General features: G+C 40.0%; 1 protein-coding gene across 1 annotated transcript in view; it reads right to left on the bottom strand.

Annotated features, from left to right (window-relative positions):
- Window positions 1-932: 932 nt before the first annotated feature.
- Window positions 933-14,004, bottom strand: part of LOC125235000 (tyrosine-protein kinase receptor torso-like) — a 33,741-nt gene continuing 20,669 nt past the window's right edge. The window contains exons 3-15 of the mRNA XM_048141449.1: window positions 13,562-13,689; window positions 12,821-13,082; window positions 12,284-12,360; window positions 11,869-11,971; window positions 11,145-11,299; window positions 9,763-9,883; window positions 8,757-8,890; window positions 8,002-8,194; window positions 7,531-7,696; window positions 6,936-7,358; window positions 5,409-5,546; window positions 3,213-3,401; window positions 933-1,553 (exon numbers count right to left, since the gene is read on the bottom strand). Of these exons, the coding sequence (XP_047997406.1) occupies window positions 1,427-1,553; window positions 3,213-3,401; window positions 5,409-5,546; window positions 6,936-7,358; window positions 7,531-7,696; window positions 8,002-8,194; window positions 8,757-8,890; window positions 9,763-9,883; window positions 11,145-11,299; window positions 11,869-11,971; window positions 12,284-12,360; window positions 12,821-13,082; window positions 13,562-13,689 (2,216 nt within the window). The 3' untranslated portion in view covers window positions 933-1,426. The remainder of the gene's footprint in view (window positions 1,554-3,212; window positions 3,402-5,408; window positions 5,547-6,935; window positions 7,359-7,530; window positions 7,697-8,001; window positions 8,195-8,756; window positions 8,891-9,762; window positions 9,884-11,144; window positions 11,300-11,868; window positions 11,972-12,283; window positions 12,361-12,820; window positions 13,083-13,561; window positions 13,690-14,004) is intronic.

The raw sequence follows: 14,004 nt of genomic DNA on the forward strand, positions 1-14,004 counted from the left end.
TACAAAAGTCAGTATATATCTACATAAAAACGCGTTTGGTACGGTAAAGGCAAAATGTAGTTACCGCGTGGTACCGTAGAATAGTTTGGGTACAAGTACATTTATCTTTATTAAAAATACTTTTCCTTGCAAAAATCTGTCTCCATTGTTCATATTCCTACAAGGCACTTTTTCTTCTCATTTCAGTGTTTCATTTATGGTCCCAATTTCGGGTTAAAGAATCATTTATTTCTCAAAAAGAAATTTACATTTCACTTATATGAGAAACATTTTACTATTAATACAATTATTATTTTTGGTTAGAGTTCCTCGATTTTTCTTTGATTTGATTAAAAATTTCTAACACTGACAATTCTGAAATTTCTAGATTAAAAAACCGGCCAAGAGCGAGTCGGGCCACGCTCAGTGTAGGGTTCCGTAGTTTTTCGTATTTTTTTCAAAAACTACTGAACCTATCAAGTTCAAAACAATTTTCCTAGAAAGTCTTTATAAAGGTCTACTTTTGTGATTTTTTTCATATTTTTTAAACATATGGTTCAAAAGTTAAAGGGGGGGGGACGCACTTTTTTTTCCTTTAGGAGCGATTATTTCCGAAAATATTAATATTATCAAAAAACGATCTGAATAAACCTTTATTCATTTTTAAATACCTATCCAACAATATATCACACGTTGGGGTTGGAATGAAAAAAAATATCAGCCCCCACTTTACATGTAGGGGGGGTACCCTAATAAAACCTTTATTTCAATTTTTTATTTTTGCACTTTGTTGGCGTGATTGATATACATATTGGTACCAAATTTCAGCTTTCTAGTGCTTACGGTTACTGAGATTATCCGCGGACGGACGGACGGACGGACGGACGGACGGACGGACAGACAGACATGGCGAAACTATAAGGGTTCCTAGTTGACTACGGAACCCTAAAAAGGTGATAGTCTGTCTTTAAAGGTAAGCGCCGATTACATACCATCCCAAAATAGTTTTGCTAGGCACGGTTCACCATTGGAAGGACGTTATACTTATTTACTCTCACACCCTGGAATTTGTAAGACCTATTGCTTTCTCAATGTCCATTGGCAACTCGACCCTACCTCCCCGCTCATGATCTGGCTGTATAGAATGTGGGAAATTTGTGGAACTGTCGGAAATATCTGTAGAGGTTGCTGTACGTTCAAGGCGTTCTGTCGGTAATGATAGTTTAGGAGCACAACGGTCTCTGATGGTAGCTAGTGAGAGTTAAGGGGACAGCGGTACACTGACACTGATACTCCGAAGCTTGTTCGGCGCAGGAGGCGAAGAGTAATGGTTGCTGTGTGTTCGAGGCAGTGGCTTAGCCCGCTGAAGCATCGCTTGTCTCTGAGTCTGTCGGTAATGAGAGTTTAGGAGCACAAAGGACTCTGATGGTAGGTAGCTATTGAGAGTTTAAGAACACAACGGTACACTGACACTGATACTTGGCGGTTTGTTAGGCGCAGGAGGCGAGGAGTAGTGGTTGCTGTGCGTTCGAGGCAGCGGTGAGGCGTAGCCGGACCCGAAACGACGCTTGCCTCTGTGGAAAAAAATATTTAGTTAGTGATCTTACTTTCAAGAGCTGCAGGCAGCCGTATCAAAAAGCTGGGAAAACGCAAGATCGAGAATCATCATCTGTGATTGGGCTAGTATAACAGTGGGAAGTTTATAAAGGCTTCAAAGAATTCTCATTTCCAACTTTTTGAACGCCATAATAGACGCTTCTTGCTCTTCAGGCTTGAGCTCGATGTCCAGGCCCGGATCTAGGTACTATTCAGCACTTACAATGAAGCATGCCTTTTAACTCACAGTGTAGACCAATAAAAGCTTTAGATATATCGTCACTACTTTTAAAAAAACTTGTATCTTCGTCTGTCAATGAAAAGAAAATTGTAGTAAGTATGTATGGAATGCATACAGACTTACTGCGTTTTAACTTTGAGGAACAGCGTGAGATACGAGATTTTTTAAAAGTAGTGACGATATATAGAACTTGCGAACTCCAAGATACTCATGTACCTAAACGCTCCTTGGTTCTTCAGGCTTGAGTTAGATGTCCAGGTCCAGCGCTATTAGGCATTGTTCAGCACAAGCGCAGTCCAGCATGGAACATACTCTTCTGTGTAGTTCTATAAAGGCTTTAAAGAAATTACCTTGCGAGCTCCATGATCCTAATAATAGTTATTTGTTATACAAGGGGGCAAAGTTGTATTTTAACGCCGAGTGTGGAATTGAAAAACGAGCAAGTGAAAGGATTCTATAGTTGAACCACGAGCGAAGCGAGTGGTTCGAGAATAGAATCCTGAACTTGCGAGTTTTTTAACACACGAGAAGTAAAATACATTTGCACCCGAGTGTAACACAAAACTTTTCCCCTCACTATAGCGAGGAAACTACAACGCAAAAAATGCGTTTATCACTGCTTCCAGTAGTTCCACAGGTGGTAAATCATCTTTATTACTAGATTCACCTACTTTTATCAATTTTGAAGCAGTTAATTTGACTTTATTCAAGGTCAAATTACTTTACCCACTAGTGGATAAAATGCGTTTTTACCCGCTGGTATTAAAGGACAAAACACGTGTTTCCGAGCTAGTGAGGGGAATAGTTATTTGTTATACAAGGGGGCAAAGTTGTATTTTAACGCCGAGTGTGGAATTGAAAAACGAGCAAGTGAAAGGATTCTTCAGTTGAACCACGAGCGAAGCGAGTGGTTCGAGAATAGAATCCTGAACTTGCGAGTTTTTTAACACACGAGAAGTAAAATACATTTGCACCCGAGTGTAACACAAAACTTTTCCCCTCACTATAGCGAGGAAACTGCAACGCAAAATATGCGTTTATCACTGCTTCCAGTAGTTCCACCGCTGGTAAATCATCTTTATTACTAGATTTTCAATTTTAAAGCAGTTAATTTGATTTTATTCAAGGTCAAATTACTTTACCCACTAGTGGATAAAATGCGTTTTTACCCGCTGGTATTAAAGGACAAAACACGTGTTTCCGAGCTAGTGAGGGGAAAAATAAATAAATTCATTCATTAATTTAAATGTATTTCATTCATTCATTCATAAAGACGCTCCTCGGTTCTTCAGGCTTGAGTTCCATGTCCGGGTCCAGCGCTAGGTATTGTTCGACACGAGCTCAGTACATCATGCCATCTACTAATGTAGTTCTATAAAGGCCTTAAAGAAATTACCTTGCAAACTCCATAATCCTCATATAGACGTTTCTCGGTTCTTCAGGCTTGAGTTCCATGTCCAGGTCCAGAGCTAGGTATTGTTCAGCACAGGCACAATGCAACATGGCGTCCAACTCGCTGTGTAGTTCGGCGAAGGTAGGTCGGTCGCGCGGCCGCGCTTGCCAGCATGCCAGCATCAGGTCGTAACTGAACACAAAAACATTTTTAATCCAAAATTTCCTACTGTTACTTGCGTGGTTATATGAAGATTAGAGCTCATAATATGAACCCCTTATTTATACTTAAATGAGAATGCTATACTTTTTGTCTCTAGTTTCTTGCATATTCTAATTAATCTGTTTATTTCGCATAGCAGGGGCAAAATAATGCAAGGGTAAATACTTTCATATCGATAATATCCAATCTATTCAATCCAATTGCCGTTAATTTTTCTTCGAGTGGTATCTCGCTTCTAAAATAGTATTTTTATGCAATTAACAATTATCTAAACTAGTTATAAATAATTACGACTTTCCGTTCGTCAACATAATTATTACTCACCTAATAAGTATTTTAAAGTAATAATGGTCATAAGTGTCAGATTACTTGAAGAACTTTTTTTCCGCTACGAGCCTACATATATAACATATATTGACTATCTATCTCAGTTAATGTGTAAACAACTGAATAAGCAAGTTATATTCACAAAGACATGCGTAAAGAAAACTACGATTTTGTATTTATACAATAAATCGTAATCTTAATGTTTTCAGTCTTGTTCAAAGCATTTTAGCGCGTGCCAAAACTGCCAAATCCACACTGGATGTAATGGATAAGAACTGTTTATTTACTAAATGGATCAAGTGGGTTTAACTTAAGCACTTTTGGATGAGATGTTACGTTACATTGTAATGAGTGTTTATTCTCTTAAAAGCTGAAAACGGGTACTTATATATAAAACTGAGCGGATGAATAAAACGGCATTATATATATAGAAATGGAAACATTTAGGGGCAGGATTAGCAGGATTTTATTACATGTTTAGCCGTGAGAAATTTGCAATCATAAACATGTAGGTATATATGTAGGTAAAATACAATGGCCCACTTTTAAAAGAATTAAATGAATTTTATATTCAACATTATATTCACCTAGCAACTAGGATATTGTCAACGAGACTTTTTAGCAGTCACAATATTTCACCATCTCATAATCTTGCCTAACTCGTGCCACACAGATCGAATCTCGGGCACATTTTACTAGTGACCAGCTGGGTACTCACAGCTGTTTACTAAACACACGTCTACACGTTGCGACAGAGTAAAACCGTCACGGCTTCGTCGCTGCCGTCATCACCACACACACGTACCTGTGACTGCTATAAGTACTTACATCTGTTTGCTTTTGTTTGGTTGCGGCACGCGGTAGACGCTTCGTACAAGCAGGTGTGGCCACTACCGTTACCATCCTCCACATTCGTGCACTGAGTGACCGCAGAGAGACTTTACTTACAGTTCCAACGTGGCAAACGCAACGTGGAATTTTGTAACCATCACGTGACAAGGACGGCTTGGTTACCACCGTTATCACCTCTCACCGTCTTCCTCACGTACACCTAGCGCCCACTTACAGCTGCTTTCTGAAGGTATTCAGGTTCGGACTCTATCGGTGCGCAGCAGGAACGGCAGCTACTGCGTTTTTGCCTCCCCATAAACACTTCGATAGCATATCAGTGACCGGTCTACTCACAGCTGTTTGCTGCAGGCGTTGGGCTGTGGTATTCTGTAGTCAGCGCGTAGCAGACGCGGTATCCACGCGGCTGACACATCGCCACCTGCCACCTGTGTTGAGAAGTATGCCTGTGGAGGGTTAAGCCCCTCGCACAGTGATCGCTAAGTCTAACTCACAGTTCTTTGCTGCAGCCCAACTGTGGAATTCTGTAGCCAGCGCGCAGCAGGCGCGGTATTCGTGCGGCTGACACATCGCCACCTGTCACCTGTGGTGAGACTTGAAGTGTGACCCTCGCGCAGTGATTGCTAGGTATAGTAGGTATACTCACAGCTGTTTGCTGCAGGCGTTCGGCCGCGGCATCCTGTAGCCAGCTCGCAGCAAACGCAGTATCTACGCGGCTGCCACATCCGCACTTGTCACCTGTGGTGAGACTTGAAGTGTGACCCTCGCGCAGTGATTGCTAGGTATAGTAGGTATACTCACAGCTGTTTGCTGCAGGCGTTGGGCCGCGGCATTCTGTAGCCAGCTCGCAGCAGACGCGGCAAGCGCGCGGCCGCCACATCAGCGTACGGCGCGCCGCCCACCGTCACCACCTCCCACAGAACCACGCCGAATGACCAGCTGGAAAATTACCAACTTTGTCAAGTAAGGTCAATACGGGTAAATCCATACTAATATTATAAATGGGAAAGTGTGTGTGTCTGTTTGTTTGTCCGTCTTTCACGGCAAAACGGAGCGACAAATTGACGTGATTTTTTTAAGTGGATATAGTTGAAGGGATGGAGAGTGACATAGGCTACTTTTTTTTAATTATTATAAATGGGCTTATTCTTGGCCACAGACTAGCCAAAGGCAAAGACGTGGCCTACGATGGAGTGAGCTCGCCCAGAAGATGCCTGTTCACACTTTTTGCCTCTTTCTAACGCGAGCGAAGCCGCGGGCAAAAGTTAGTGTGTCATAAGGAAGTGTGTCTGGTGCCGTAGCCGAATGGCATTTCTGCGACGCGAAACGAAAACGAAACGCCGTGAAAGTTATTCTGGCTCTGTCGCGCTAATACGCAAGAGCGATAGAGATAGAGATAATCTACGAGCGATTCGTTTCGTGAGCGTTTCGTGAGCATTTGTGCCATTCGGCTGTGTACCCTGGCCTTCACATTTCGCATGTTTAAACAATGATCATTGTTTATTGAGCGTTCAATACGTTAACCAATATTCGTGAGTAGCAAGTAGCAAAAGTATGAACTCGCAAAACCAAGACCTTAAAACATTTGCAGATATACATACAACTTGATCACGTCACGCGTCAAAGTCCAGAAAAAGGTCCTATTCTGTCGTGACCAATAGTACCAAACCTTTTGGTACAGTCACCAGCAATGACATGTTAATCTTCTACGGCTCCAAAAATATTTGACATGATCTTATGGGCCTTAAGAGCGTGTCATATATGATTGCGGCCTTCGAAGAGCAACATGTTATTGCTGGTGACTGTATCTTCGCATGAATAAACTGTCAAAGCGTCCTTAAAGTAAGCAACAAATTGGAATTTTATGCTTGGAAACGACACGTATATTTAGACTAATCTTTGACCTTATGAACAGCAAGGGTATGATAATATTGATAAACAAAATGGCATTCAATCTCCACGTGTGCAACAAGCGTGTTACTGCGTGATGGATGTCTTAACTCTTAACTGTCTCATCTACAGCCCATAATAGGCTATCGTGTTTTTGTTTAGTTAGAGTAAAAATTAAAAATCGGTTTTAGCATCAGGAAAAAATATGACACGGATTCAGTAAATACTCACTAGATCTAAAGAGTATCGCGATGGATCTTACCCCCTTATTCATAAACGTACTGTAAAGTTATCAAGCCGATAAAGTTCGTTTGTCCTTTTCTATCACACCAATAAGTCGGAAAGGGACAAAACAACTTTACAACTTTAGAGTACGTTTATGAATAAGGGGCTTTTAGACTGCAAGTGATAATCCTTCATCAACTAAATAGTACTTACACATCGCTCTGCGTTGTATATATCCTGTGTGTCAAAGACTCCAAAGCCATCCATTTGACGGGCATCTTTCCGTTGCCCTTCTGCTTATACTGATTCTCCTGATAAATGTCTCTGGACAATCCAAAGTCCGCTATCTTCAGAGTCCTGTCGCTGGTTACAAGAATATTTCTAGCTGCCAAGTCTCTGTGAACCACTCTGTTTGAAGCCAAGAATTCCATTCCCATGGCTATCTGACGGCAGAAAGACAGCAAGTCCACGTAAGTCAGCTCAGTGTTGCAGACTCCATTGAGGTCGTACATTTTATTGACGACCAGTTTGGAGTGTTCGTGAGGCTTGAAGAGATCGTTTCGGTAGTTGGAGGTTTCGAAGTTGTTGTTGCAATATTTGGCGTTGCGTTTGGAAATCATCACGTCCCATGAGCACCTGGAATAATGTTGCAGTTAGGTATATACGACATGTGCAGTACATTCAAAGTCCTTTGGCAAGTTAAAAGTTGGATAGCCAATACCTAAGTAGACTCAGGCGGAGTAATTTTCCTAACTTGGTGGTAATTCCTTAAAATCATTGCAGTCTATTTTCCTGCCGGTTTACCTACCTTAAGTAGGAGAGTAGATCCCCACGACTGCAGTACTCAGCAACTATGAGAGGCCTGCGTCCACTGCAGCAGCCGACAAGGCTGACCACGTGAGGGTGGGCTCCGACACTTTTCATCAACTCTGTCTCGGCGCGGAAAGATCGCACTTCGTCTCTGGATGGGTAATCTGAAAGAACAATGTGAATCCTATGAATTCAAGTTAAACGAGAAAATAAAAAGTGAATAATTTATATTAAGTAGATTTGAGGTTGTACTCCAACTTATAACCTCGTTTGAATTTAGCATCCATCGGATCTTCTCTGGATGATGAAATTGATGAATCTTCCGAGTTTTTTTGGAGTAGAACAACGGTCGGCAATTTTATTCTTGTACAAAATGACTAACGAATTACTTTCATTATTTCGGGCATCAGTTACTTTAGAAGTTTTTTGCAAATGAAAAGCAAGTTATGCAGTGTTTCTTAGGCTTTACCTTTTAGCATTTTAACCGCAACTGCCTTGCCAGGAGCTATTAGGGTCCCCCGCCGCACCACACCGAAAGCGCCCTCGCCTATAACTTCGTGTAGCTGTAACTTCTCTGGAAGAATCTCCCAACTGTCTTCGGTAACTGGCAGGTCGCTGATTATCTCAGGGAACAGCTTCTTCGGGAAGTCCTCTGGATCCTCCTGAATGAAGTTTATATTGGATTTGATTATTTTATGGACAATTGTTTTGACGACCGGTCTGGCGCAGTCAGTAGTGACCCAGCCTGCTGCGCCGCGGTCCCGGGTTCGAATCCCGGTAAGGGCATTTATTTGTGTGATGAGCACAGATATTTGTTCCTGAGTCATGGATGTTTTATATGTATATAAGTATTTATATATTATATATATCGTTGTCTGAGTACCCACAACACAAGCCTTCTTGAGCTTACCGTGGGCCTCAGTCAATCTGTGTAAGAATGTCCTATAATATTTATTTATTTATTTTATTTATTTAATTGTATGCATCTGTGCAATAAAGTTAGATACTTGATGTTTCAGTTCAAAAGCTTACTTTTGACACGAAGCAAAAGTGTCAAACTACGGAAGCGCTTATAGACTTAAATCCATACTAAAATTATACGTGAGAAAATGGGGGACTGGAAGTTTGTATGGAGCTTTCCGCAATTTTCGAATTTAATGCGAGCGAAGCCGCGGGAAAAAGCTAGTATTCTATAAAAATATGTGAATGGCACTTAAAACTTACCTCAAAATACAGCAGTTTCGCCTTATTAACGCGGCGTCGCCGCCAGACGACGACGCTCAATAGCATGGTTGCCAACAAGAGGACGGCCAGGAGAGACCCTAGTACCGGCACTGAGCTAGAGGCCACCTGTCCACCTGCGATGTCCAAATAAAGAAGAAATTGATTAAGAAATTGGTGGTATACTCAAATTCGCGAAGCATTAGATTTATCGAGTCTTCCAAGGCATGAAGGAGTATAGGAGCGCTATGGCCTTTAGAATAACGCGTCCCCTTATCGTTCTGATTTGAAATAGCCGTTGAAATATCTAATTGTGCTTTTGGGCTTAGTGCGCCCATCTTCGTATGATGTTGTTTTTTTTCACCCCCAACGCAAAAACGACGGGGTGATATAAGTTTGAAGTGTCTGACTGTCTGTGGCATCGTAGCTTCCGAACGGATGAACCGATTTTGGTTTAGTATTTTTGTTTGAAAGCTGATTTTGTCGGGAGTGTTCTTACTGTTCTTAACCATGTTTGATGGAGATCGGCCCACTATGTTGGGGTTTTTTGAAATTTTAAATTTTATTGTCAGGTATTTTATTTGCTACTTAAGGAGTAAGTTAGGCTTTTGAACGGTTAAAAATCATGAGTATACTCTAGCCTTGTATACTTTGAAGAATCTAATAGAACCGATAAGACTATACCAAATACCAAAGAGGATGGAGTATTATAGAGAGTTACCGTCGAAGTAAAATGTGTAATCACAGTTCATAGACTGCCATCTCTCGACACAGCCTTAAAACTTTTGAACCTCAGTTTTGACAATTTGGTCCATATTCTTAGCTCGATATGTGTTAAAATGTCAAATATTAATATTAGCGCCATCTAGCTGAGCGTACCCCAAAGGTAATGTACGTACGTGTATCTCGTAATGCCATCTAGGTCACCGTGCCTTTTTCAGTATGGTTACTGAGGTACGTTTCTTTCTTAGACTTTATCTGTCTATACGGAGTCTTTGCTAATACTTACGAGGAAAAATCCCGCGGATGCTCTCGTGCATACAGACTGGGCCCTTGAAAGCGCATATTGACACACTGAAGTCGTACAATCCATAGTCTATCACATCGGAGAATGTCATTTCTGTAGCTTTCTGTGTGAAGGAAAATTTGTGTAAATACGAGTCAATAATAAACATTTAAGGGAAATTCATGAGATTTGAGACCGATTGAGTCACAACGCGATATTTAAATATCGAGGTGAATTGCGACTAAAACTTATAGCTACTAGAAAAAAACTATTGAGACACAATGAGAAAATGAAATGTAAGATCGAGGTGAAATGCGATTCGGTGAATTACTACAATAATTAAGATCCCATTAAGGGATAAGTCCGCCTACATTGTATATTACTGACTCTGTAACTGTGTCTCTTTTGTTTCCTTTATGTACAATAAAGCTTATACATACATACATACATAATTTTATGCTTTTGGGGTCCAGGTCTAACAAATCATTCTTGAAATATTTATTATATATTACATCATATTTATTAAATCCTCATTATATTCATTGAGACTGGTTTTAATGTCACGCAGACCGACCGCGCGGATCGATCAGCACGACGAATTTATATGAAGTTGATGTTGTCAAACCGAGGATCCGCGCGGCAGACCTCGCCGGCGATGGTGGGATAACTTGGACTCCTTTTTGACAGACTGCCAAGTTTTAGGTCAAGATCGAGAAAAATGGAAGAATAAACCGGCCAAGGCGTGTCGGGCCACGCTCAGTGTAGGGTTCCGTAGTTTTCCGTATTTTTCTCAAAAACTGCTAAACCTATCAAGTTGAAAACAATTTTCCTAGAAAGTCTTAAAGTTCTACTTTTGTGATTTTTTTTTCATATTTTTTAAACATATGGTTCAAAAGTTAGAGGGGGGGGACACAGTTTTTTTTCCCTTTAGGAGCGATTATTTCCGAAAATATTAATATTATCAAAAAACGATTTTAGTAAACCCTTATTCATTTTTAAATACCTATCCAACAATATATCACACGTTGGGGTTGGAATGAAAAAAAAATCAGTTCCCACTTCACATGTAGGGGGGGGGGGGTACCCTAACAAAACATTTTTTTTTTTACTTTTTATTTTACCACTTTGTCGGCGTGATTGATATACATATTGGTACCAAATTTCAGCTTTCTAGTGCAGTCTAGTAAAGGTCACAGATTATCCGCGGACGACACAGACAGACATGGCGAAACTACGGAACCCTAAAAAGGGGGAGGCCTTTGCCCAGCAGTGGGACTACAGTAGGCTCATAATTATAATGATGTCGCGCGGACCCGTCCGCTAATAAAACCAGTCTAAATGCATGACTTTGTTTAAATGATGAGTTTTTTGCTCATGGATCTTACCCCAGACACATTGACCTTGTATTCCTCCTCCCCCACTTGAAGCTCCACGCGGTATCGGTCAGGACTGTGTTTCGGCTGCAACCAGCTGACGACAACGTCCCACGCATCTCCATTGGGAACAGAAAGCAATGTGATGTTCTTGACTGCTTGTGGTTCTAGTACAAATAAGTATAAAAATAATCAATTTAAAATCTTTTTTTAGTTCTTATTTAGTTAGTAGCCGAACCACTTTCTCTAGGGGATGAAGTGATAACTTCATTCCCTAGAGAAAGTGGTTCGGCGTTGAATTAATACACCCAATAAGTCTGAAGCCCGATTCAGATCTGTTACAACTTTGAATTTGTTACAATTTTGATCTTATTTTGATACGACCTTGAACATTCACTCACACTCCTTGATGCTCGTAAAAGGAAGAGAAACTGTGAGTACCTAAGATGAGCATTTATCATCAATATAATCGGATGATCAAGATCGTCGTATCAAAACCACACCAACTTTTAAATTACAAAAATTGACCTTGCTGGTTTTGGAGCATGATTTGAGGAGAGGATGTTCTGTATCTCGTAATGATTATCGAGTGTTGCTGACTCGAATATCGCACAAGTCTTTGCAGTAAGGATGAATCCATGTGTTATGGACGATTAAAGTCTGCCTTCGAAAATTTAATGTAGGTAAATTGCTAACGAGAATCGGAATATTCAGTAGTATAATTTATAATTCATACCTATGTCGTACTGAAGTCCGCCCTTGCCACAGCCGGAGACTGTGAAGAAACATTTGCTCCCCAAGGATACGGCTTGGGAATACGTCATTTCTGTTTCTCCAGGCTGGTCGAAGAGTAAAAAAAAAACTTTTAAAGCTATTACGAAAAAATAATGCTCAAAAAAATGATAACCTCCTCTATTAGAATATAATTAGACAGAACAAATATTTGTAGGTACCTACCTATTTTTATTTGTAAAGAAAAAAAGAGACAATTTACATAAAACAAAATAAAGAATAAAGTAGAGTATGAAATCTGAAGCTGTTATTGTAAACTAATACATTAATATTTACAAATATAAACCTCTTGGTTAAGTTTTATGCTTAGTCTTAGTTTCTAAGATGTAAATAGGTAAATGGTATACAACTTTACTAACCTTAGATATAATGACTTCTTCGGTGCGAATGTTGGTTGTAGGACAGTCATTGATTACTCTGAAGGATCTATCCAATTCTGAAAAATAGTTTGATGTTCTATAACTGTATGCCAGAAGTGAAATTTAATGTAGGTATAATAGGTACTTATGCGCGTTTAAGAATGGCCTTGAAATATGCATCTAGAAAAGTATCAAAATCTTGATCTTGAATTTTGATCTTACAAGAAAAATATTGATAGGTAATTTTGCAAGCGGTGAGCAAATTTTAGAATACAAGCTTTAGCCCGCGGCTTCGCTCGCGTTAAATTCGAAAATTACAGTATGCTCTATACAAACTTCCACCCCCCATGTTAGGGAAGTGGGGGTTTAGAAAGATACAAAAAGTAGCCTATGTCACTCTCCATCCCTTCAACTACGAGTATCTCCACTTCAAAAATCACGTCGATTAATCGCTCCGTTTTGCCGTGAAAGATGGACAAACAAACAGACACACACTTTCCCATTTATAATATTAGTATGGATAACGAAGAACCTTACCATTATTGATTTTCCAAGCAAAAGTAACATTAGAGCAGTTGCATGTCAACATCTCACTATAATCTCTATCAACGTGGACAGTATAATTTTTCCTTTGCTCATGTTTATGGGTGGAATTCCTTGCAAGTAACTTTGGACCCTGCAACCAAGGAGAATGGGTTCCATTGTCGACGACAGCTGCTGTCCAGAATGTGTAGTTTTGAGTGCAGTTTAACCAGACCTTTTCGTTGCGTGATGGTGGTATCAGGAGATGTTGTACAACCTGAAAATAATGTGATAAATAGATGGGGAAATCATTTGAAACGTATAAAGCACGATCATATTGGGCGTGCGGCGTACATGTCAAACAATTGAAGCTCATACAAGTGATACAAGTGTCCTCAGTCGAGGCTGCAGTGCACCCTGCACGCTCCGCCGAACGCTCCGCTCCGAGCGTCCACTTAGTCCTTACATGAATGTAAACATGGGTAAGACCGTCGACCAGGTAGATTGTCTATTAAATTTTTCAACTTTTCTAACGTCTTTTGTGTTCTTTGTGCATACCTACTTCATGCATTTAAATAGATAAGGTCGGTAATAGGTGTCTTAATTCCATCGATTGTCTGTGTCTGAGCCGTATTCAAGAACGAAAGCACTATTTTGCCGTATATCTTCAAAACTACTGGTTGTTTTCCGTTCATTTCAAACAGTGTACTTTTATTATCTTACTAAGATAATAATGTGCGATTTTTAGGTACTTACATGACTCTCGTCATCAGAAATCATTACAACGGCTTGCAGAAATTCTGAAGGTGTTATTTCATAATAGATTTCTTTCTCCAACTTTGTGATATTGAGTTCTGAGGGTAGAGCAAGTAGCATCGGCGGACCTACAACAGTGGTATATTTAACTAATTAGTTGTAATATTCAATTGTAATATTATGGTTCAAATGTAATTAATAAGGGCCTTTCCATTCAAAATGCCAACAGTAAGTAATTCTGATTCATTTTACACGGAAATGTCGTTGTCGACTTGTATGGCTTGATTATGATAATAGTGACTAATACAGAGCCAATTATAGGACCTCACACATAGCAATCGTAAGACTGACAGGTAAAACCTATGATGGCGCCATCTGTAAAATGTTTCGTCGTATTTCTATTAGGTCAAACTTTTGAAAGATAGAAAGAATTATTTATTTGC

Source organism: Leguminivora glycinivorella, chromosome 16 (assembly GCF_023078275.1).
Source record: "Leguminivora glycinivorella isolate SPB_JAAS2020 chromosome 16, LegGlyc_1.1, whole genome shotgun sequence".
In the NCBI taxonomy this organism is placed as follows: Eukaryota; Metazoa; Arthropoda; class Insecta; order Lepidoptera; family Tortricidae; genus Leguminivora; species Leguminivora glycinivorella.